The sequence below is a fragment of the Mesoplodon densirostris genome, chromosome 20, assembly GCF_025265405.1.
Source record: "Mesoplodon densirostris isolate mMesDen1 chromosome 20, mMesDen1 primary haplotype, whole genome shotgun sequence".
NCBI lineage: Eukaryota > Metazoa > Chordata > Mammalia > Artiodactyla > Ziphiidae > Mesoplodon > Mesoplodon densirostris.
The window spans coordinates 25,014,227-25,041,016 of record NC_082680.1 but is presented as its reverse complement, the minus strand read 5'-3'; the positions used below and the strand labels follow the sequence as shown (position 1 = coordinate 25,041,016).

At 37.8% G+C, this 26,790-nt stretch overlaps 1 protein-coding gene across 9 annotated transcripts in view; it reads right to left on the bottom strand.

Annotated features, from left to right (window-relative positions):
* The window catches only part of NRG1 (neuregulin 1), a 1,033,559-nt gene that overhangs the window by 137,491 nt on the left and 869,278 nt on the right, over positions 1 to 26,790 (bottom strand). For 7 of the 9 annotated variants that reach the window (XM_060085726.1, XM_060085730.1, XM_060085729.1 and 4 more), the window contains exons 2-5: positions 22,252 to 22,429; positions 13,461 to 13,582; positions 3,808 to 3,858; positions 1,438 to 1,488 (exon numbers count right to left, since the gene is read on the bottom strand). In XM_060085726.1, coding sequence (XP_059941709.1) covers positions 1,438 to 1,488; positions 3,808 to 3,858; positions 13,461 to 13,582; positions 22,252 to 22,429 — 402 coding nt within the window. Of the gene's footprint in view, positions 1 to 1,437; positions 1,489 to 3,807; positions 3,887 to 13,460; positions 13,583 to 22,251; positions 22,430 to 26,790 lie in introns of those variants that run through there. The other 2 variants (XM_060085737.1, XM_060085732.1) reach the window with 2 other exon arrangements.

Below are 26,790 nucleotides of genomic sequence, written 5' to 3'. Positions count from 1 at the left end.
ACTTTCTTCAATGAATCATGCAGGGGAGAAATTATTCCCAGACAAAAGGCCAGACAGAAAACCCTAGTATTTGCTTTTATATAATAAACACTCAAAAATAGAAAACAAAGCTCATCATGATTCCTCAATGCTGGTTAGCTAAAATCTACATAATTATACTAATCGTTTTGTAAGTAGAATTAAATAACAAATATCCAAACTCCCCAGAAGGGATTATCATTTTGGAGTATGTAATGAGTGTCCTTAGGGGAAGCCAATGTAGTCCTAGAATTTCATTTCCTGTTCATCTTACTAGATTGTTGCCATCAGTGCAGTTAAACGATGCTTTATCTAGCTAAAGTATAGCCAAAACATCATCCTTCATGCAAGAAAAAATATGTGTACCTTGTTTCGTTACAGCCTGGGTACCACCAACCCAAAGGGAATGGTTTTAGAACCAAACTGGATATTTAAACAGACTGGGAAAACTAATAAAGTTGCCAAAAGTAAATACTTTCTTTTCAAGTATTTTCTACCATGCTGATAGCCAAAGGAAATTGTTCATTAAACACACTCTCCAGGCTGGAACAGAATAATTGGGAATATCTATGTATTGAAGAGCTTATCAAACTGAGAATGAGTTTTAAATAAAGAGCTAAAATCAGGGAGAGAAAGACTGGAGTTAAAAGTTTTATTTTCAAGGCCTGATAAATTCCCCAGTTGCATATCAAAATTTAATTCTACGCTATTCACAATTTATCAGTATCAAAACTATTTTTACTAGTCCTTGCTAACTTCTTAAGTTCCCCTGACACGGCACAAAGCACCAATCAATCTAACAGTTGTAGACCTCCATAAACACTAAGCACATTTCACATTAAACACAGAAAAACTAATTTGAGATCTTGCCTAGGGACTTGCTTTCAAACATTTTCATAATTAGCCACTTGCTATAGAATTTGAATTGAGGGCATCTATGTATAGTTTCCTTACTCCATCACAGCAGACTTTATATGAGAACTGAGGTGCTTTGAAATAGTGGCCCCAAACAGCTGGGTATCATGCCTTAGGCAGTTGCTGAAGGCATCAAGACACACTTAAAAACAAAAAAAGAAAAGAAACAAAAAACAACCCACAATGTTCTCTATTGCTCACCCAGAACTAGGCCTCAGAGGCTACGTGGCTATTTTCCAATATTTGAAGACATTACATTATCCTAAGACTACTACATATGTGGTATCTTTTAATATCCATATGTATCTCAGGAGGAGGGGATATCTGGTCGACCCCAACCATAGCAGGAGGTCATTTCTATTCCAAACAGCAAATACCATCCTGTTCCCAAACTTGATACCCCATCCCTCAATAAGGGCAGGGGAGAGAAATAAACATAATCTTTGGAAGCAGATAATTGTCTTGGGTTAAAAACTAGTGAACAGAATATATAAATATACTTACATGAAGAAGTATTTGCTCCTTCTGTTGATACTGATATTCTAATGGGAGACTCTATAAAACATAAAAGTGGAATGAAGCTTTATTGAGTCATACCACTTGGATTCTTAAATTAGAAATTTTGCCAGGCTTGGGTATCATCTAGAAAAAGAGGCCTAGAAAATGGTGCAACAGAAAAGCTGAAAGCATCTCAAAGTCAAAGGAAGATATATGCAGTATTCAAAGACCACAAAGGAACATTTCTGTAGGCCAAACCCAAAGACTTTAGAAAGAGATGCAGAAGGGGCTGGTCCATCTGCAAAGATACCCCCAACACACCAACTGCTGTTCCAATTTCCTAAAACCACTACTCTGAACAGATCCACACTCCAGGTGAGACAGATCATTCCTTCTCTTAGGTTGGTCTTGATTTTAAGAAACATGAAACCAAAGAGAACAATCCCCATTTTCAGAGAGAGAATGAAAGGCAACTTTCATGCCTAGAGGGGGGGAAAAAAAAAGAAGAAAAAGAAGAATGACAATATTTTCAGGCGAACGGCTCTGCATAAACATCTTGGCCAAACATGGTGCTGACTAAAGTCCATGCAAGTCCACTAGAGCAATTACTTCAGGATTGAATAAAACGTGCTAAATAAATACATAATACAATCATGGGGGGTGTACAGTAGCATGACTCTCTTAGGTAGCAAGGATAAAGGAAGGAAAGCCAGTACTTAAGTAAAGCAGAGCATAAAACATACCTCATGCAGAACAAAAGCATGGGACCTAAGGGTTTTTATGAGCAAGAAATAAGAACAACTCAGTATCAAAGAAGGATTCTTTGCAACCAGAAATTCAGCAACCAGAAAGTTATAAAGATTCAAGTCATATCAGAAAGTAATAGTTACAGTCACTCCAAATTCCCAAGGCAAGCACCCCATGAATTTAAAAGCTCAGGTTTGTAACAGCATCTACTGGGGTTGGATAATGAAGTCCTTACATTAAAGAAATGCCAGAGTGAAAGGTGAGGAAATTCAGAAACTCTACAAATTTTTTCTTGTTTTCTTTTTCTCTCCCTGTCTCCCTTCTCTCTCTTTTTTTCTCTTTCTATTACTCAGAAAAGTAAGATTCTCTTAAACTCCAGGGTCACTCCACCTTACAACACACATACTTACATCTTAGTAATGATAAATAAATATGCCCTCAATACGGCCAAAGAGGTCTAGGACATAGAGAAAGTTAGCTTTTATGATTTTGTACAATGGCTTTGAAGGGAAGAGGCTAAACTGGGGAAGGTAAGCTAGAAAATGGCTGTGTTAGATCACATGGCCTCCAAGAGCTTCAACAAGGTAGAGGCCATAATGAAAAAAAAAAATCAATGAAGCCAAAGCATTAACTATGGGGTAATGAAAAGAATACTGAGCTTGAAGTATCTGCTCTCCCACTTGCTGAGATACATGACTCAACATTTCTACTGCTTCAGTTTTCTGATCTGTAAAATGAAGAAAAATACTGCCTTGTTTCACAAATCTGTTGTGATTATCAAATGAGACGTAAAAATCTTTGTAAACTGTGAAGTATCACGTGGAAAACAAGTTATCGTCAAACCTCTGAAGTGAGTCCTGAATCTAGGTCTCCAAAAACTTGTTCCCAACTAAATGTTTATTTTTAAATATTCTAAGGTTCTGTTAACTATAGAACTGCAGAGGTTAAGAAAAAGTAAGAAAAAAACCTTAAATTCGCAGTAGCTGAATTACATTCACAGCTAGTGGAGAAATCAACAAACTAGGGTTAGACATGTGTTTAGTAGAGTTGGGTTTTAAGTAGCGAATATATGCTCAGGCCACAACTGCTATCAGCAAATATTATAGGCAAGTGACAAACAAACACAAACCAAAAAAATCCAAAACAAACAAACAAAAAAAGCAACAGCATTTTAAAAAGTCAGGCCTATAACTGTGTTTTTGTTCAAGTTTAGTGACCCACAACTGATCATTAAGAGCTCAAAGGTCAGAGGTCAGACACTGATACATTATCCAGGAATAAACTCTGATGGATGAATGAGGGCAGAAACAGCTAAGAGAAGCACCTAGAAAGATATAAAAACTGAAGTTACAACCCAGATGTCTCCTTTCCTGGTCTAACATCCCTAAGTTGTATCTAGGTTTCTTTTTCTCATGCACGCCTCTTGGGTCCAAGTTCAGACACACAGCAAGAACTGGACTCCTTTAAGTAAAATCCAAAAATGCAGACTGAGCTGGAGAAAAATACTGGAGCAGAAAACAAGAGCAGCTGAAACGTGGATGCAGAAGGGGTTCTGATTAGTAGAAGGAACAGCCAGCTGTGATGCCTGTCGCTCTGGTTAGTAAAACTCGACGAGCTTATTTTCCTTACCTGAAGACACATACGCTGTCTCAGTTGAGGCTGGCATGCCAGTGATGATCTCTGCAAAAAAGAAAAGGTGATAGGACATTATGATGTACAGTCAGGAGGCTGGGAGCCAGTTCCACAGCCTTCCTTCAAATAAAAAATGTGTGTAAAGGAAGAAAGTACTGCAAGGGGATGATGAAAGCCCAGGCCTCATCCATACAGAGAGCAAGAAACGCAAAAAAAAAAAAAAAAAAAAAGACTATCCAGATAAGTAGTTCTTCTTTCTTGGGCAAAGAGCATGAGATGGGCTGTGACAGAATAATTAGGAAGAATCCCCTGCCCCCACTGGGGTCAGTGAAGAAGAATATATAGCAAACAGGCTGGGGGCTCCTCTTCAGAAAGGAAGACAGAAGCAGCAGAACCAAGAAAAATCAAAGCTGGAAAGATCAAAACTGTGGTCAAAATCTTAAAATATTAGATCTTTGGAGAATTACATTTCTGTCCAAACCAAAAGCAAGTCATGCTTCTAGTTGGGATTGATGAAAACCATCAAGTTCTGGTATCAAATGCTACATAAAATTGCCAGTGGTAATCAAGATGGGTGTCTTATCATTTCAGCTACTCAGAGCAGGGCACAGAGCAAGTAGGCAGCTCCCAACTCAAGGAAATGCAGAATTAACCTGTACACTTCTGGATGCACTATTATCATGGGAATTGTGAGGGTACTGTTCAAACTTTGACTTGTTTTCTTACTGCCTTTATGAGAGAATAAAGGACGAATACATTGTCTACTTCTGTATTCATCCAGTCCTTCCGAAAAGGGCTTCAGTTCGTTAGAATCTAATGTTTTCAGTGAGGCATGGGTTTATTGGAGGTAGAGATGCAATGGTGGTTATTATTCAACTTTCACTGTGTGTATGATTATTGTCAAATGATTTACTATTTATTAACCAGGACAAAAAGAGAAGTTGAATCTGTTGTGATATATATACTACGAAAGTTACTAGATCCTACTAAAATCCTAAGTATGTCATATATTACCATTTTATGTTGGAATTAATAGCCTGTTAATCATGGAGTTGGAAATGTTCATGATCAGTATAATCATCTTTAAATATAGTTATGACCACTTAGGGCTTCCATGATAGAACTAGTCTAGTAGGTAAGATGAATTAATTTAAGTGGCAATGTTTCTTCATGCTGAGAGGCTCTAGGGATAAATGGTTTAGTGGAATTGGAAAAAAAAATAGCATGTGAGATTCAGCAGGATGTTTAAGAATAAGCATCAAGTTAAATATGAGTGTATATAAACATCAGAAATATATCTTTAGTAAGACCAGTTTGTGTTTTTTTCTCATGCAATTTAAATATGGATGGTCCTCTCTAATGAAACATTAGGAAGACAAACCATTCAAGGTACAAGATTATTATCAAGCCACCAGTCACCTACATCGGCTCTTACACCCACTAAAAATGGGATACAGTGAAAAGAATCAGCATGTGAGGGTGTATGATGTCCTTGGGACTTTCACAAGCAGCAGGCATTAAAGAGGATATTCTGAGTTGGTGCTATGGCGTATCTGTTTCTGAAGTGGCTACAACTAGCTTTCTTCTTATGGGCTGTAGAAAATGATACGGTTTTTCTTCGGGGAAAATTTAAACAGATAGAAACATTTCTATCAAAGATTCACAGCATTTGTCTTTCTCTGTGAGTAGCTAGAAGAAGATCCAAGTTTCCAAGCAAGTACCCACATTGGGAGAGATGCTTTCTCATTCTGTTCACGGGACTCATCAATGACACAAGAGCCAGACTGAAGTAAGAAGCTCAGGGTCATAAGAACTGGGCAAAAATCCTCATCCTGGTATGAGTATCAAGACTCTTTTCACATTTATTTTATTTTATGTTTTTCCGGTACATAGGCCTCTCACTGCTGTGGCCTCTCCCGTTGTGGACGTGCAGGCTCCGGACGCGCAGGCCCAGCGGCCATGGCTCACTGGCCCAGCCACTCCGCGGCATGTGGGATCTTCCCGGACCGGGGCACGAACCCATGTCCCCTGCATCGGCAGGCAGACTCTCAACCACTGCGCCACCAGGGAAGCCCTCACATTTATTTTTGACAGACTAAGTAGTCCCCTGTGACCTTCCAAAACAAAACAAAAACCCCAGAATCAGAGCTATTCTATCTTCAGCATAAAAGATCTCAGTGGGAGGAAAGGTTAACCATAACATTTCCTTGTTTCATTGAATGATACATAAAAATACCAGAACAGGAGGTTAGTACAAAAATGTATCTACATGTAGACAACTTAAAATAACCTCCCTTTCTAAAATTAGAGTTTATCCTGGAGACCTTAAAAATATCTTTAATGATTATGGTTCAAATAAAAAACTTTTGAATTATCTTGGGGGTAATACAAGCTCAGAACTTGTATACTTCTATACTAAAAGAATCTTGCTAATAAGAAAAGTTAATCTTTTTGATTAAAACCACTCAGCAAACATTTTTATGTGTTTTGGGTAGAATTCATAGATTGAGAAAACAACCTTTTGTTATAAGGGTGACTGAAAATAATTTTTTTACAATTACAGATTTAAAAAAATTATCAAGTCCCGAAATCTCCTTGATGTTTATTTAAGCAACACATCTTTCCCCTTAGTAATCTGGTATATTAAATTTGTTAATTTATAAAGGACACCCCCTTCATTACTGCAAATTAATAGGGATTTAGAATCATCAAGAATTGAATACAGCTGAGCAAATTATGCTCAGTAGGCAAGGAAACGTATGGAACATTAGTATATTTGTAATGTTCGAGTGCTTTTTTAATAAACTGGATCTCTTCTCAAGAAAGAGTGGCAGTGTCTGAAAAATAACACCTTCTGGAAAGGAATTTTTCCAATTATTATGTATGTATGGCTTGTTTGAGATTTCATCATGAGCACAATATACTAAACGTAACTATTTAGCAAAATACACATAAACAAATACAAGCATACATATGTCTGTGTGAATTTAAATATCCAATTGTGTGACTCTTTATTATTCTAAAATCACAGGTCATTATTGTGCCTTCAAAAATTGTGATCAAGTCATTTTTGTAAAGATTTAAGATGGGCATACTTATTAGCACTGGTAAAAATGATTCTAAGCATCTGAATTCTTGCTCATAATCAGAGCTTAGTCTTAAGCAACTGTGAAATTAACAAATGGTGTAGAGGCAGGATGGATACCATGCATTGAAAAGACAGCTCTTTTCCACTCATATTACTCTTCCTTATTACACTTCATGGGACTCCTACATAATGTAACATACATGGAGACTGCTATACAAACTATAAAACATATTTTATGTGCTTCTTAGTATAACTATAGGTTGTTCACCAATATCATGGCATTTCTAACAACACTGTCAATGTGGGTTACCCACATGAGCTAATTTTTTAAAGGGCCAATTGATATATTAATCAAATTTTGTGGAAATATTTTTTTCTGCTCATGTAAAATGAAACAGCTATTTTATTGCTAGGAGCCCAATTGCTCCTGTGGGATCTTGGATCTCACTCAAATGATTTTTCTCCTGATTAAAACAAGAAAACCTAGTAGAAGATATGATTGATTAGTTGTATATTCTCCTGTATTAATCTTTTAAAAGACAGCAGTACTTAATTAATTTGAAAACCAGTTACGTCTATTATTCTCTTCCCTAATCTGCTGCCCAGGAGTTTTTATAGAGCTTCTTAGCTAAGAATTAATGACTAAATTAAGGTTTCCTCTATAAAGACCAAGCCAAATAAGATACAAATTAAAATCAACATACAGTGTATGATCTGTGTGAACATGGTGTATGTGGCCTTTTAAACTACTATACTTGAATTCATGAAAGGAATCCACCTGTAATCCATCACGTAACGATGATTGCCTATGAGATCCTGTTTTGTACGAAAACTCAATTGGACTTTGGTAGACTTACATAGTCCCAGAAGTCATTAGCAGACTGCATAGGTTTATATCTGTCTACTGTATGACAGGTTCTTTTTTCGGGATTAAAAGGCATCGGAAATGACCAAAAACATATAAATTTCTAAAATGCTTAACAAAACAATTAGCTATATGTACATTCTTTTCTAAATGCTTGAAGATATTGGAAATATGGTCATTGTTTCACTCAAGCATATAATGATTCGAGGGGAAATTCACAGTTTTTTCGTATTATTTCATTTATACCTAGTTGTTAATCTAAGCAGATCTAAACAATGGATTTCATCGCGGGAAGTTTATAAGATTAGATGGAAGATTTTTATGATCTGTGCTAATTTTATTCTAATAGTTCTCCGGCTGTCATAATGGGACTAAAAATAGTGTCAAACAGCAAGCTCACCTTGCTAAATTTTTCTTTTTTTCCTAAGGAGAAAAGAAAACACAGTCTCCCATGCATTTTTCCTTCTAACTCCTGCCATCCCTTCTAGAATCTTGTCCTAAAGTATGAACATCTAAGTTCCAAGAAGGCACCTGTGTGAGAATTTAAGTAAATCACAAGAACTCCTTTGCAGAGAATGAAATTAGGATAATTAGCTCACAGCCACATACTAGGATCTTTCATCAAGGCAACCTATATAGAAATTATCAAACTGTAGTTACGTACTTATCGGAGAAATGAGTTAGACCACACAAAATAAACAAAATGACTAATATTTCATAGATAATATAATTAAAATCTCAAGGGGAGTACTACATAATATAATATTTTGGCAACATGTTCTTATTTTTAAGTTTTTTTTTTCTAGGACACCCCTCCCCCATACTGGGGGAGGGGGGATTCTTGAGAATTCTACTCTCTCAGCCCAAGTCAATGGTAAATACACATTTAAGAAGAGATGGTTTATCACCCTGATACCAAAACCAGACAAAGATGTCACAAAAAAAGAAAACTACAGGCCAATATCACTAATGGACATAGATGCAAAAATCGTCAACAAAATACTAGCGAACAGAATCCAACAGCATGTTACAAGGATCATACAGCATGATCAAGTGGGGTTTATCCCAGAAATGCAAGGATTCTTCAATATATGCAAATCAATCAATGTGATACACCATATTAACAAACTGAAGGAGAAAAACCATATGATCAACTCAATAGAGGCAGAAAAAGCTTTCGACAAAATTCAACACCAATTTATGATAAAAACCCTCCAGAGGGAACTTACTTCAACATAATAAAAGCCATATATGACAAACCCACAGCCAACATCATTCTCAATGGTGAAAAACTGAAACCATTTCCACTAAGATCAGGAACAAGACAAGCTTGCCCACTCTCAACACTCTTATTCAACATAGTTTTGGAAGTTTTAGCCACAGCAATCAGAGAAGAAAAAGAAATAAAAGGAATGCACATTGGAAAAGAAGAAGTAAAACTGTCACTGTTTGCAGATGACATGATAATATACGTAGAGAATCCGAAAGATGCTACCAGAAAACTGCTAGAGCTAATCAATGAATTTGGTAAAGTAGCAGGAGACTAAATTAATGCACAGAAATCTCTTGCATTCCTATACACTAATAATGAAATATCTGAAGGAGAAATTAAGGAAACACTCCCATTAACCATTGCAACAAAAAGAATAAAATACTTAGGGATAAACCTACCTAAGGAGACAAAAAACCTGTATGCAGAAAACTATAAGATACTGATGAAAGAAATTAAAGATGATACAAACAGATGGAGAGATATATCATGTTCTTGGACTGGAAGAATCGATATTGTGAAAATGACTATACTACCCAAAGCAATCTACAGATTCAGTGCAATCCTTATCAAACTACCAATGGCATTTTTCACAGAACTAGAACAAAAAATTTCACAATTTGTCTGGAAACACAAAAGACCCCAAATAGCCAAAGTAATCTTGAGAAAGAAAAACAGAGAGCTGGAGGAATCAGGCTCCCTAACTTCAAACTATACTACAAAGCTACAGTAATCAAGACAGTCAGCTATATACATATAGCTGACTCACTTTGTTATCTAGCAGAAACTAACACAGCATTGTAAAGCAATTATACCCCAATAAAGATATTTGGAAAAAAAGAAAAGAAAAGAAGAGATAGTTTGGCCGTGTGGCAGTTTATAACCAGAGTAGAGTGTTTTTCCTCTCTAAAAGCGTGTTTCTGTGCAACCTCTTCCCAGAATCTTGAGGGACAGGGATGTGACAACATGAAGGTAGTGAATTTGAGTCCCCAAGAGCTCAGGACCTGAGCTGAGACTTCTTGGATAACCAGTCTTGATCTGAATATAGCAAATTCATAGATGACAGTAGAAGAAGATGAACATCAGAATGATTCCATATTTTCCTCTGGTGGCACTACAACTAAGCCCTTGAGGTGTAGGAAGAAAAGAGAGTCTCCCAATATACGGAATGCACCGGCCTTGTCTCTCCTGGTGCCTGATGAGTACAGGCTCTGATGAGCTGCACATCTGACCCACTTCCTCTGAAAAGAGAGGGTGTTTCTAGGCAGCCACGTTTCTGGCTTCACTCTCCTGGGTGAGCCCATGGTGGGGACCTGATTAGAATACACTGATGATTTGTAAGCTCTCTGGACCTTTTGATGTGGTCTGGCATAGTCAGCTCTGCCAGTCAGATTCTTGCTATGGGGAATTTGATTTACGAACTGAGGAAACAATCACACAGTAGGAGTCAAAACTGAAAGGATGCCTTCAAAGGAGCCATGAAGAAGAATATGGCCGGGCCTCCCTGGTGGCGCAAGTGGTTGAGAGTCCGCCTGCCGATGCAGGGGATACGGGTTCGTGCCCCGGTCTGGGAGGATCCCATATGCCGCGGAGCGGCTGGGCCCGTGAGCCATGGCCGCTGAGCCTGTGCGTCCGGAGCCTGCGCGTCCGGAGCCTGTGCTCCGCAACAGGGGAGGCCACAACAGTGAGAGGCCCGCATACCGCAAAAAAAAAAAAAAAAAAAAAAGAATATGGCCAAATGGAATCATAAGCAGGTCAAAGTTTGGAATTATAAAGAAGCATATTTGATAGGCTTCCCTGGTGGCGCAGTGGTTGAGGGTCCGCCTGCCGATGCAGAGGACGCGGGTTCGTGCCCGGGTCCGGGAAGATCCCACATGCCGCAGAGCGGCTGGGCCCGTGAGCCATGGCTGCTGAGCCTGTGCATCCGGAGCCTGTGCTCCGCAACAGGAGAGGCCACAACAGTTAGAGGCCCGCGTACCGCAAAAAAAAAAAAAAAAAAAAAAAAAAGGAGCATATTTGAAAGCAGGAGAGATTAGAAAATCTAAGAAACAGAAGATTTAAGAACATATCTGAGGGACATGAAGAACAGACTTGAGAGAAAAGCCATAAATTCCTGGTGTTTAAACTCATAGATACACCCTGGGTACCATTTTCTGCTCGAGTCCCAGTTCTAATGGAGTTCCTAGTTCTTCCCAATGGAATCCCCCTCCCTCAATGCTTCACACCAGTTTTTCAGTTTTCGTTCTTCACAAACCAAGGAATCGACCTTAAACGTTCACTAACAGAGTCTGGTATAGAGTAAACTATACTGGACTGGGAATTAAATAATTTAAGACACATCCTAAGTCTCCATTTCTTTTTCAATACAATGAGAGGGCTGGATAAGGATGAACTAGTCCTAACATTCTAAGAAGAAAATAAAAACAACTGCCTTATACTGTAATTGACATTCTTTGTTCTCCTCCTCCAGATGCTTTCAATAAGCCAATAGGAACCCAGTCCTTAAGGAATTTTAGTTGGTTGTTTAAGAATGACTTCCTTACAGTACTCCGTGAACTTCTCTTTATTCTTGTCAGGTAAAAAAGAACACCCCTACCTTCATTTCTCTACACTTTATAATTGGTCCATACTACATTCAAATTCAAGACCAATTCTTGAATGAATTAATATGGAAAAATAAGTTGGATGTCTCTCCTATGAAAGAAATGTGAAAAGCCATATTATCAAAACTTCAGCACCCTGAAATTAATTTTAAAATTCTATTAATTAATTATTTAATTCTATTTTCCTGGGACTTAACAGTATGCATAACTACACAAATCTAATCGTGTCCAAATCATAATTCAATAGCCTTTACCACGAGGACACAGATTGAACCAAACAAGCAACTGACAAACTGAGAACAAGCTATTGAACACAGTATAATAGAAAGAAAAGAATAAGCCACTGAAATTTTAAATTTGTGTTTCAAGTTGCATCCCATAAAATTCCAAGTGGGGAAAAATAACACGAGCAAAACTCTATTGCTTAACCTGTGCTAATTAAAAAGTAAAGCGATGTTATGTTTACTCATATAAATTTTAAATGGTAAATGATAAACACGACCCCTAACAATAGTAAGGGAATCCACTTTTCACTGTTGTCCTTTCTTCTCTGTGGAGGGAGGTATTTAAAATGAAAGTAATGAAGTCTGATTACACTGCAATAGGGCAGTTCATTGGGAAGTCCCCAGAAGGCTTAGGAATTAACCTGGATTTTCCCAACCCTGTTCCATATTTGTATCTCACTCCATTCTCCTTATCCTGTTAAGTCAACTGATATAAACAAATCAGTCTCCTAAGGAGTTAACCCCTAAAGTTACTTTTACTCTTCCCTTGCTGGCTTCGCAATTTTATCTTATCACTTTAAGAGATCAGGCCTTTGCAGTGGACTTTCTTTCTCAGCACCTGCCTAGAAGCGGTGCAGTTAGGCTTTGTTTTATAACAGATGACAGGGCTTGTGAAGGCAGCTGTTCAGTGCCATAACTCAAAACAGCACCAAAGGTTCTGAAGCAGCGTTTTATTGTTTCCAGAGATTTAGATGCTCACTGCTAGCTCATCATCAGCTCCTAAAGATGACCCCATCAAGTTGTGCAGTGTTAGGGGATCAGGAACAGACAGCCACCAGCTGTGGGGCTTTGCCCTTCCTCAGGTAACTCAGAGAGGTGGTCGGAAGATAGGGGCACCTTCTGCCTCCAAGTCATTCGTTTGTTTAACAAACATCCCCTGACCCTGCCCTCAGAAAAACAGAAGCTGAAGCCCATACATAGTAAAAAAAGGATTTGCCTCTAAGACTCTCTTAATTTCCGAAAGAACAGGCCTAAAACAACCTGATAGGCCTAACTTTCTACTACCTAGAGCCAGATGTATATAAGAACATAAAAACTGCCAGGACTACGTCAGGATTGTATTCTGTTTACACACACATGCACACACACACACACACACACAGAACATATATTCATACATAATACACATATGTATGTAAATATATATGATATACATATATTCTGTATATACATATGTATTCTGTACATAAATTATATGTATACACATATTCTGGTTTGATAGAGCAAAAAACTTACCTGCTCTCCCTAACTTAAAGTGGAAGCATAATCTCTTTCTTTTTGCAAACCATCCTGTCTCTGCTATTCATGATGCTATTCAAATCCTTTTTTAAAAAATCTATGTATATTTCAGGTCTATTTCACATCATGAGTAAAGAGCCTTATGGAGGACCCATAAGATACTTGAAATGCATGGTTTTCCCTCCAGGATTTTTGTTTGTTCACAATGCGATTTAACACACCGATGTATCACAAGTGTTACCACATACCTTGATGACTCCTCTCAGAGACTGAGAAATAGCACATAGTAGGTATCTCTTACCATTTGCATCCACGATGGTGATATTGGCAGAAGCACTGTCGTTTCCTAATTTGCTGATCACTTTGCACATATATTCTCCAGAATCAGCCAGTGATGCTTTGTTAATGCGAAGTTCTGACTTCCTGTAAGACCAAGACCAAAGCGGTTGTAAGTATATTTCACAGAAATACAATGACCATCAAAATAATGCCTCTGTAGTTTCAGAGTTCTCAAACACCCCCTTCCCACTCTACACACACCATATTAAAACACAACTGACTAGTACACAGATATGTGATTTTACCAAAAGTGAGATACATCTCATTTAAATTATACCCTGGACATAGCCTTAATTTTATCACCCAGCTCAGCAATTTAAACAAATTCTTTTCTAATTTTTCTTTTTATTCCTCTAGCTCCACCACTAACCACATTAGGCCTCAGAATTTTTTTTCACCCAAATGATAAATTTTCTTTCCTCTCTGTATCTCAATGTCACCAGCCACTAGGGTTAAGGAAGATAAAAATGTGTAAAGCCATTTCTTATAAATCTGGTAAGGACAGACAGTTACTGAAGGCTAGACTAGATTAAAATGCTCTGCACTTCTTTTCCCAGCAGAGTGACATCAGGAATTATGTTAATTTTGAATGGAGAGGAGTTATCGCTTCCAAAAGAAAGGGAATTTGTCATTCTTTAAAAAGATTCTCATTGCTGGGAGCACAGTACCACACAAATGGTTCTTAATATTGAAATAAATATTCACGCAACAATAGCACACACTTTTTTAAAACTACATATTAAATCAATATTTGGCACTCTTTTTGAGCATGGGCAGCACTGTGATTTGCATCTGTCTCTATGCTTTACTATTGCACATAGCCTATAATTTCAGCAGTCTCTATGATTTAAAAACTCAGGCCTATTGGAATGGGCACAGCATTTATTAAAGCCTTCTGATAGCTAGTGGGAACCTGCTGTATAGCACAGAGAGCTCAGCTCTGTGCTCTGTGATGACCTAGATGCGTGGGATGAGGGGGGAGGGACGTGCAACAGGGAAGGGATATATGTACACATACAGGTGATTCACCTCGTTGTACAGCAGAAACTAACACAACATTGTAAAGCAACTGTACTCCAGTAAAACATTAAAAAAACAACAACACAGTGTCCTTGTATACAGGAGCCTGGTACTGACTGCCTGGGTTCTTGAGAGGAGGACATCAGGGAGAAAAGGCAGGACGCAAAGACAGCAACTCAGAATTATATGCAAACCTCCTGTAAACTACACCTTCCTAATTTGTAAGTGAATTTTCCGGTCTTCTTGTCAGATAATATTATTAATCAAATTGGATCAATTGTTCAAAATTTAATTTCTACTCTTCTCTTCCAGTCTACTGAATTGAACCACCCCTACCTGCCTTCTATGTTGGTACTTTTGCTTATTACTTCTTTTTCCTAGAATGGAGGCCCCATATTTCTACCCATCAAGATATGAGCTGATCTTTAAGGACCACCTCTGAGCCAGTTCCTTCATCAAGCCTTTCATGACCCTGTACCTGGAGCTGCTCTTTTTTTTTTTTTTTTTCTAAATTCTGCCAGCCTTGAGTACCTCTCTCATGAGAATCTTCTTAAAGAAACATGATAATCAAACTTACAGTTAACATTAATTTACAGTTAATCTTAGAGGGATAGTTCTTAAAATCAAAATTCTCCTAAAAGACCTGGGCAGTGTTTACTGGAATACTATTCCAAGGAATGTAAATAAATGCTATGCTTAAAAGAGAAAGAGAAAGAGAACAAGGGGAAAAAAATGTAATTTTCTATGCTGAAGTAAGTGTTGCATTAAACAAACTTAGAGTTCTTTACAACCTACCTCTTAAGTCATTTTATGCAAAGAGTTACAGTGAATTTCTAAGGCAGGCATGACAAGTGACTAAGGAATCCTTTCTGTAGAGACACCCTTGGGAATTCTATGACTGAGCATCAATGGGCCAAGACCAAGAATCAATTTAATCAAGCTAAGCATAACAAATACACTCAGGTTCAAAAATCAGTGGCAGAAATACAGGCTGGTAGGGATGAGCCTTGACAACAATATATACAGAAAAAAGGATTTCAATTAGCTACGCGTTTAACATTACTCCATTGAAAACAACTATTTAAAAAAGAAGAAAAAGGAAATGTATGCACTGTTTGGCCAAATTAATATTAAAAGGGCACAAATCAAATTGGATAAAAGTCTCAATACACTGCTCACAGGATGAATCACATCTAGACTATTGCATTATGTTTCAAAGTGGTATTTGATTTAAAAAAATATCAATAGCTAGAGGAGTTTAGAAGAGGGTGATCAGAATTGAACAGGACCTAGAAATCTTTTTTTTTTTTTTTTTGCGGTACGCGGGCCTCTCACTGTTGTGGCCTCTCCCGTTGCGGAGCACAGGCTCCGGACGCGCAGGCTCAGTGGCCATGGCTCACGGGCCCAGCCGCTCCACGGCATATGGGATCTTCCCGGACCGGGGCACGAACCCGTGTCCCCTGCATCGGCAGGCGGACTCTCAACCACTGCGCCACCAGGGAAGCCCTAGAAATCTTATCACTAGAGAAGATGCTATTAAAGAAACAGAGGTTCCACTGGCAGGTAGATATGAATAAGATATATTTAAATACATTTCATCGTTGTATGAAATGTATTTAATTATTTGGTGAAGGAAATTATTTGGTGAAGTTCTTAAAGGTAGAATGGTGTCTTACAGGAAAAAGAAGGCACATTTTGGATGATATATAAGGAAGAACCTTTTGAGCGCCCAAAAATGGATAGGGTGTCGTGTGAAAGAGTTAGGTTTTCTCTTGGGAAAGATTCAAGTCTGGATAGCCTCCTGTCAAGCAATTCCTAACAAGAATATCTCTAGGCAGAGAAAGATTAAATTAGATCAGTGGTTTCAATCAATTTTGAAAAAACACACCCTGTTTTAAAATGAAAGCTTAAATGAGACATGCATATTTAAAAATATTATGAAGGGAGAAAGTGTTTATGTCAGAAAGGTTGGCAACCCTTTTTGCAGTTTAATGGAAACTCAAAACTCTCCAGGGACATGAAGGGCCCCTTTGAACTCTAATGATACATTTAACTATGAGATTCTTCAATCCTTGGGTCTTACAGCAGGAATGGGAAATAGTGAGAGAGTAGAAATAGACAAACCTTCTTAAAAATTATACACTGCAACAATTCGGGGCTTTAATAAGTATGGTTATAATAGTCTTATTTTACTGTCTTCAATAGGCTACCATATCTTGCCTAAAAGAAGAAAGTTAACTTGGAAGAATTAATGAACGCCCTTCCAATCACAAAATTAACTTTTTGCTCTTTAATTGATGAGTTACCTGGGGATCTAGGAGGCGTGAACATTTTGGCGGATTTTCATTTCTAAAAGTTTTAAAACAGTTAATTCATGTAACATGTTTAAAAAGATGCTTGAAATAGAGTAAGCTCCAAATAAGTGTTGGCTATTATTATAATTACATTCTACGTTCCTGCAATTTTAAGATTTTTATAATAAGCATGCATTGGTTTGGAATACGAAAAAGATAAAACAATGTAACAATAAATTAATACAAACAGTTATAAATATTAATTTCTTTTTCTTTTTTTATATCAAAATGCAAACTGTGTTCTTCTAATGAGTGCTCACTGACAAGGTAGATTCAAGGCTCCCTTAGCTACTATCTCGTTTTTCTTACTTAACTTGATTCTTCCACCATGTTTTACAGGCTAAGGCAACTTAAATGCATATAGAACTGATCACCTCAGTTTATAAAATTCCATTCCTCTGATCTCTAAGGAATCATATGAACTTGCGTGTGTGTGTGTTCAACACAGCTTTCAGATACTGTTGAATTGCCTATGATGAGAAGGGTAAAGAAGAGAGAGAGGGATTTCATAGTGCAAACTAGAGAATGTCACTTGCCATCTGGTTCTACCAGAATGAAGTCACTTGCCACTGCAGCAACTGTGAAACTCTACAGAACCAGGCACTGCATAAAATGCCTCACATAAACTCTATGAAACAGGCACTGCGTATTCCCGTTTTATACCCAAAGAATTTGAGATTTTCCTACACATAAAGTTAAAATGACATGTCAGAGCGACTCAACTAATAAAAGAAGGGGATGTGTAGAAACCTTTTCTATTATAGAGTCAAAAAAACCTGAAACAATTGATAACAGGAGAAATAATTCCTTAAAAAATTTTGTTAACTTGACCAAATCAATTAGAATCGATTTTAAACAAAATTAAGATGTGTAAGAACAGGGAATTCTCTGGTGGTCCACTGGTTAGGACTTCGTGCTTTCACTGCCGAGGGCCTGGGCTCGACCCCTGGTCAGGGAACTAAGATCCCACAAGACGTGTGGCACAGCCAAAAAAAAAAAAAAAATGTGAGAACAGAAACGAAGAGCTGATACAAAATTAAGGGCATCCAAAAGTGTGCGCCAGACACAAACAACAGGAAGTCAGACTTTAATAAGGCTGATGTAGGACAGGTATGCAAATGAGGCCAACTGGATGACCCCCAAATATGATCTGTCACACACCAATCTCTTGAACCAGTTTTCTTGATCAAAATGGTCCACCAGGCAAAGGAAATGAGAACAAGGGGATAAGCAGACACTTAAGACCAGGGCAGTTTCCATTTCTTTTCATTGGTCCCACACATCACTTAGCCAAGTAAAATAAACAAAGGCTCGCACGTGAATGCAAAATCATAGGAAGAACACGTAGGAATGTCCTTTATTAGTAGGAGCAGGGGCCGAAGGTGGGTAAGACTTTACAAAATAATACCAATTCCCTATTGGTATAAAATCTTTTCATAACACTAAAGGAAATTCTGGCTGCTACGAACAATCTAGATTGTAAAATGTGAAAAAGAAACGTAGATGAAGGACTGGAAGAGGGTCAATGTTTTACTTTAAATAAAGAGAATGCCAGGGAAATCCTAAACCTCACACTAAAATTCACCTCTGCTTGTGATCACAGTTTAAGATAAAGCTTATCCCTTCTTGGCCTGCTGGCTAAGGGCAAATGTAGTAAGATAAAGTTAAGTCAAGTAAGCCAGAAACCACTGCAAACCACTGACATTTTGAACATCTTCGTAATGAAGAATTATGAGTCATGTAGATGAAGCTGACAAACAAGAATGTCTTTTATTGAAGACTTTACCCTAAGCCTGAACATGCCCCTTGCCTGAAGTCGTGATTTTACTGGACACTACAGCAAAATCACAAGTAGCTGTGAAAAGACAAAAGACATAGATTCAGATCAATTTCAAGTCCAAGTGTTACCATTCATTAACATTATATCTACAGGAAGAAACCTAATGGCCTTTATTCTCGGGATATTAACTTTTTAATGGGTATAATAACTATAGCGTTCATTCTCTTATATTTCTAAGTTGAAAAAATAGAGGATCTTGCAAATGTTAATTAAATTTAGATTCAGTTTGGTCCTTTAAAAAAGGTGACAGCACTAATGTTTTTTTTAAAGATACAACTTCAGAAATGACCGAATACCCAATTCTGAAACCGAATAAGCTGGTCACTTATCCGTAGCTGCCCACTTTACACAAAGTATCTTATTTTTCAGAGGATCAAATAGGCTCAATGCTTTGCCAAGAGTAATTTACAGCCACATTACTTGAATAAAAGTCTTTCTTGTTCCCACTTAATTCTTTCCAGCAAGGCTATTGTTTAAAAGAAGTAATTTCTGAATATCGGCCTTTCCGGGATAATGGGATTTTATTAATATGTAGACAGTGCTCTTAGCTGTCTGGGCCTATGAAGCCAATATGAAAATGCTTTTCTGAATAGCAATGACACTTTTATATGTCATCCAAGCCATGCAACAAATTAGCTCTTTACCTATACATGTTCGCTTTCAAAACCACATTCATTCCGGGCAACTCACTTTTTCGGTTGTTCCTTTTTGCCCTCTTATTTACCCAACCTCATTAGCCTCTCTCCAGGCATCCTCACCTAGAATACCTGCAGTCTGCAGCTGCTTTGTTCTGTTCCTTCAGTCTAGATAATCCTCTCCTCCCTCTCTTCTTCCTCCCCTCTTTCTAGGAAGCCTCCACAGTCCTGGACTGGGTCCTCCCCGCCGCCCATGTGAGCTTCGTTCTACAGCATTCCGTGATCATCACTATCGTTGAATTTACGACTGAGTATTACAACTGCTTACATTTCCCTCCCCTCTTGAGACCAATACTCTGAGAGCAGAGAGCACTTCTTCATCTCTGTGGACCCAGAATCTAGTCCAGGGCTGACATGCAGCATCTGTCCAATAAAGGGCAAAATTTCCCATCCACTCCCCCACTGGCCCAACCCAACTGGCCTCTTTATTGCCCTGTGAACAGAACCTGCTACTGACTGTGGTTTCTGCTCTTCTCTATAAGCACCCACCCTACCACACCCATCCAGCTAGAGGGATTCTCTGTCTTCAGCAGAGTCAAATCCACCACCTCACAGTGACTCCTGAATCTCTTCGGGTCTCCCACACTTCCCAACTCCCATGGCACTTAGCATCAGTAACCTACAATTCAGTGTTTAGTTTTATTGTCTGATATGAAATGCCAGATATTTCATCTCCCTAATTCATCTGGACTTACCATAAAGCAGAATTTACCTCAATGTAACGAATCCATTTTTTAGATCACTATTTGTAAACAGATGGGCTGCTTAAAAATCTTGACGCTCCCTAGCCCTAGCAGGGTTTCAGCACTTGATCGCTGGAACTCCTATGTTTTATATAAGGCTGAACTGGATAATCTCTCTACAATCTTATGACCCCCTGAGTGCAAAGATAACACCTAGGATTCTTCCGTTTCTCCACATTCCTAGCATTCGCGGGCACTTACTTATTTTTGCTATTATATGACAGCCACATGGAAATGAATGAGACATGACCCTGCATGTGCAGATAACTGAGTTTCTTACTAACTTGGCTAATTGATGAAAAGCAAAACAGACACTAAAAGCTATCTAAAAGTATTTTTTGCTGTTGTGAAACTTCTCTAGAAGAATCAGGCTTATTTTTTCAATTCGTTCACTCTATCTCCTCCCCTCCCCACATGGACACATGTTATTAAACGTGTCTGCTTTCCATTTTTAAAGAAGGAATGAGGCATTAAGGAATCCAAGAAATAGATTTGTGTTCCAGCTTAGTCACAACTAGTTGGGTGACTCAAGGCAAGACAACACTTTTTTGACCCTTGATCACTTAATCTGCAAAATTAGAGAGTCACATGTGCAGTAAACTGTCCTTACTACCTAGGGGAATGTTGTAAAAAACAAACAAATAAGATTATGCATAAAAATACCCTGTCACTTTACAGCATTATTTTTTGCATCTTTGAAGTGCCACCTGCTACAGAAAGTGATATTGCCTTCACGCTGCACTCTTCTTCCAATTCGAGAGATTGTACTGACACAATCAATAACAAGGATAAGCAGCGTAGTTACTAAAACCATGGAAACTAGAAAAACATCCCTAATTATGGCTATTACAGTCATTAAACACTTCAAGATTAAATTAAATTTCCATTATAATCACTTCATTTGCTCTTGCTCATGCAAGAGTATGACTTTTTGGTAGATATCCTATAAAATTAAAGTCCAGGCAGAGAGTCTTTCACTGCTGCTTCTGTTATCATAGCTGGGATTTCACTGGAATCCTCTGAAGTAGAGAAAATGTAATCTTGGAGCTTGGAGCCACTATGATACATGTCACATTGATTAAAGGACTGTTCACAAGCAAAAATCCAAGATATTTAGCTCTTCCATAATTTCAAAATGTAGTTTGATATTAGAAGAAAAATTTCTTAAATAAGGAGAAAAATAAAAATGAAGAGTGTAGGAATAATAAAAGACCACCATTTTAGAGTACGTATAGAACATACCTACCAAGATGTTATAGGGAATCACATGAAGCCTTCCCAAATATGGATCTCCTCAAGGAGGGCAGGAAAATTTAAGCTTCTTGCTACCCAGGATTACTGGATGTTTTAATCTGCTCTAATGGTGATATGGTTTAATAGAATTGTCAGTTAAACATTCTTCTTAGGTATTTTATGTACTAAACTTTTACTTGAAAATAGTTCAAAAGTGACTGATTACATTCTAACTCTTTCCATAAATCTAGGTATTTATTGATCTTTATAACAAAGTCAGGATTTTGATTGTGCAGGGCACTGGTACTCTAAATGGGATTTTAGGATCTCACCTATGACTTAGTATTACAGCAGCTGCTATTTTTTTTTTTTTTTTTTTTGGCAGTACGCGGGCCTCTCACTGTTGTGGCCTCTCCCGTTGCAGAGCACAGGCTCCGGATGCGCAGGCTCAGCGGCCATGGCTCACAGGCCCAGCCGCTCCACGGCATGTGGGATATTCCTGGACTGGGGCACGAACCCATGTCCCCTGCATCGGCAGGCAGACTCTCAACCACTGCACCACCAGGGAAGCCCAACAGCTGCTATTAATACGACCTTCCCTCATCCCTTCTATTTCCACCCACACCCCACACTTCTTTCCACATCCATCCTTTCCTTTCTTCATCCACAAGTTGTAAGAATCAGAAACTTTAAATTCTTTCCTATATAATGACACAATTTCTGGCCACCATATAGTGAAAAATCTTTTCACTTATTATATGTCGTGTTTTTTGATGGTGTACTTATTTGCTAGGCTGTTTGTAACTTTTATATCTTACATCATTGTATTGCTAGGCATTGCCCCTGCTGTGATATGCATGATACTCACCCTGGCCTTTTTTGTATCTTGATGTTTTGTGGTTTGTTCTTTCGGTTTAATTCATTCCCATTCTTGAACCATCTGAATTTGAGAGAGGAGTATTCAGAACTGGTCTCGCACCGAAGCACTAGTTTTGAACCTGCTGCAGACTCCTGACTTTTCATCTCTTTCAATCGGGGAGGCAAGGCTAAAAAAGAAAAGAGAAGGAAAAAACGTTCCAATCACCTGGTAATCTTTCCAAGAGAAACATACTAATTTCGGTAAGCTTGATCAAGAAACCATTCCCAAAGGCTTTACTAACTGAGAGAGAAAAGAAAAAGGGGAGGGGGGGTGTCAACCAAAATGTATCTCAACTTAGAGAAGAATAAAATGCTCACATAAAATATATTCAGGGGGAAAAAGAAAAGAGAACTAAGGTAATGAAATTATTCTTTAAAACATACTCACAGATATAGAGAACAAACTAGTGGTTACCAGTGGGGAGAGGGAAGCAGAGAGGGGCAATATAAGCGTAGGGGATTAAGAGGTACAAACTACTATGTAGAAGATAAGCTACAAGAATATATTGTACAACACAGGGAATATAGCCAATATTTTAAATTAACTACAAATGGAGTATAACCTTCAAAACTGTGAATCACTATATTGTACACCTGTAACATATAATATTGTACATCAACACTACTCCAATAAAAAATCATTCTTTAAAAAATTCCCAAAATTTATACATACATATATTTTATATATATATATATATTTTTCAAGATAGTAATTTCCTCAATCTTTACATTCTCTGATACCATTAAAAATCCTGAACACTGGTCATTTCAAAGAATCAAAATCCTAGGCTAAAAAAGAATATGTAACTGGGCCATTATTTCTAAAGCACATTCATATCCCAGATGACAATTTATCTTCATCACAGTTCTGTGAATAGGTACAGCAGGTAACATACCCATTTTTTAAATGGGAAGTTTATTTTCAAAGACAGGTAAGTATCTCTTGTCCATGGTTATAACATTCTGGAGAGTCAGACTATCCTATCACCAGAAGTAGCCCAAAGAACAAAGAGGACTCATAAATCTTAACAATGCTCACTTCTTCAAGACAGAAATTCTTTGGTGACATCACTCTTTTACTGGACCTACAGTTACAGTTCCACAAACAAAGAATGACCATTCCAGAAGGCCACTACACTCCTGTCAAGTTATCAGTTTGATTGGATTTCACCCTTCTAAACCTTCTCAACAGAGACTTAAATTGTACATTAATTTGTAGGACACTTTACATTAAACACATATACCACTCCTACTTTAAGCAAGACTGCTTCAAAGAATATCTATTCTCTACTGAAATATTTATGGATAAAATGTTATAATATCTGAGATTTACTTCAACATGAAATGGTAGCGGGGAATGGGTAGGCATAAAAATGAAAAAAACTTTCCCAAGAAGCTGATCATTGTAGAAGTTAGGCAATAGGTAGAAACAGGGATTTGCTGTACATTTCTATACAGTATGTCTGATTTTTTCATAATAAAACAGTTTAAAAAATAAAAGCATAACAAATGGATTCTCCTCTACACACAAAATTTCACTTACTAATCAACACAGCAGAACCTGAGATCTCAACATCTCTGTTTCCACTGAGTCTTAGAAAAGCCAACTACAAAGTCTACTTCTGCCCCAGTTCAAGCCTTAATGGGAAGTTAATTCCTCAAACTCACCAAAGGAGACTGCACCTCCTGGATCCAGTGAGCAATTATTCACTGCGTATAGCCTCAAGGCTCCAAGGACAGCAGTCAGAGCCACGTTAGACACCAACAGGAAATGGATTACCTTTCCTACCCCGGGTAGTTTTGTTTTTCTACAAGTCTTCCCTTACCAAGAAAATCCTCCCAAAATGTCAGGAATGAGCATACAAAATTTCCAGTAAAGTACAGCAAAAAGCATTTGAACGTGTGGCTTCTCTGCAGTATTCCTACAATTACGTGTCCCTCTTGTTACTTATTTGGAGAGGAGGCGGAGAAGCAGGCACCAAATATGGAGACACAGCAGCGAGTTAGGAAACGTATTTCAGCTGTTCTTAGCCTTTGATACCTGATGATTTTCTCTATTTTTTTTTTTTTCTGACAGCTTGAAAATAAGATTTACTTCCTGAAGAGCTTTTCTAGGAGTCTTCCTTTTAAGATACGGTCTGTGAATCTCTGTTTCGGAGGTTTTAAAAAACACTAAATTCTCATGTATCTGGAATAGTATTTGTATATTCCTATTAACGCCTTAAGATCATTTTCAATTTTGTAAACCTGGTGAAGGGTTTTAAAGAAACAAATCTGCTGGCATTAAGTGGCACCAAAAACTGGTTTACATATATTAAGAAAAATAAAACACCTCATTTTTTCAATGTACAGATGAAAAGAACTAGTTTGAATTTTTTTGTTGTTTTCACTTAATTTTGTGTTTAACTTGGCACCCAACCCAGACTCTCAAGCTTTCTTCCCTTGTGTCTATGCAAAATGTTCTAAACACAATATTTCAGATATCCTTAACTCTCAATAAGTACCATGTTCCCTCACTCACCACTCCATTCATTTGCTTATCAATACAGCCTGAATACAGATCTACTGGATATTGTTTTCTTGTTTGAAATCTTCATGCAATTTGTTTGCATCTTTTTTTACTTCCTTTTCTCTTATTCTGTTCCCCCCTCCCTTTCACTCACCTCTCCTTCCCTTTACCCTCCTGTCTTCATTTATTTATTTATTTCTTATTTATTTATTTATTTCTTATTTCTTTATTAAGAGTCTTGATTTCAAATGTGAGGAACCAATCGGACAAATTCAAATTGAGGGATATTCTACAAAAACAACTGGTCTAGGCTTCAGGAATGCCAATGTCACGAATGATAAAAGACTGTGAAACCGATCTAGATTAAAGGAAACTTTGACAAATAAATGCAATGTGTAGCGATTGATTGGACCTTGGTTTAGGGGAAAAATAGTTATAAAGAACATTATTGGGACTATCGGGGAAATCTGAATAAAGGTATTGTAACAAAATTAAATTTCTCAAGTGTGATAACTGCATTGTGGTCATGCAGAAGAATGCCCTTGTTCTCAGGCAGTATCTGCTGAAGTATTTAGGGGTGAAATGTCATCATGTCTACAACTAAATTTCACATGATTCAGCAAACAAGGAAATGCATGCATAAAGAAAGGAAGGAAGGAAGAAAGAAAGGAAAAAAGGAGTCGTGGTTTCTCTTAGTTTTTCTGCCTTTTCCATCTGGTCTTTCTGCCATTGAAAAAAGTCTCAGGATTTCATTAAGTACTTTTAAAGTCTTGGCTAAGTTTGCAGTCATGGAGATTCTTGGGAATATTTGTGTTATAATTTACAAATGTAGCTCTTAAGACTATATCCTCCATTTAAATTCTGTGAGTGGTATGGCACTGAAATCCTCATATGTTCAACCTGATAACCATGACTTTGGGGCTCCAACCCCCCTTTGGTGCAAGGAAAATAATCCCTCATCTGGCAGATCAACACATCCATCCTTTCCTTTGGGGGTTCTTGTGCAAAGACCAGTACATCCTTTGCCCTTAAGAGATGATCTATGACGTAACGAGGCACAGACCTTCAGATACAAGGTCTTTCTTAGCTAAAATATCCACTCCTTAAGCTGACCCTGTTGTACAAACATTTCTTGATGTTTGGGGTTTGGATATACCTCTATTGACTAGCCTGAGCTTCTCACGTGCATGTAGTCTCAAGACTGTCACAAGCACAGAAGCTCCCGGCTACTCTGACTTTGCCTCCTTAGAAGTCCACTTGTCATAATGTCCCTGCATGTCTTCAGGGGAAATCACCTATGACATGAGGATACCCAGCTTTTCAGAGAACAGCTGTTTTAAGGTGTTAACTCAAAATTCTCCGTAAATGGAGAAACAAATCTGTGACCCACCAACCCAGCCACATGACTGCACTGTTGGCTCATGGGTGTTCTGCGGTCAGTGGTACCTTCTAGAAAAGTACCATAAAAATTCCTCACTCACTCCAGGTGAAGCCCAAATGCAAGCATCCTATAGACTGGGCAACAACATAAATTCTTCTTTGTCCTCTCATATAACCATCCTAACAGAATAGCCCTGGGTATTTCACAGACTTGATAAAAATACAAACTAATATTGAGCACATATGGTCTGTGTGTTTTTTCTCCTCTAGTCATAGTGAGACAATTTTCAATAGAGTAAATTTTCTTCCATTAGATTACAAAATAATAACTATATGTTACTAGAATATATTTTCAAAGTACGTATGTTTCTCACGTATACAGTTTACTCGCATGAAATAATCTCATTTATTTCACTGAAAAAGTACGCCACCAAGTACTTTCTAACACTCAGGTATAACTTTATAAGACCAGGGGTAGTGTCTAAACCTTGGGGCAATTTTTTAAAGTGAGTACTTGGAGTTTAAAACTGCCAAAATTTTTCGCTTGGATTTTAAAACTGTAAAAAAAAATGTACGTGCCTTTCAATTCTTGTTTAAGAG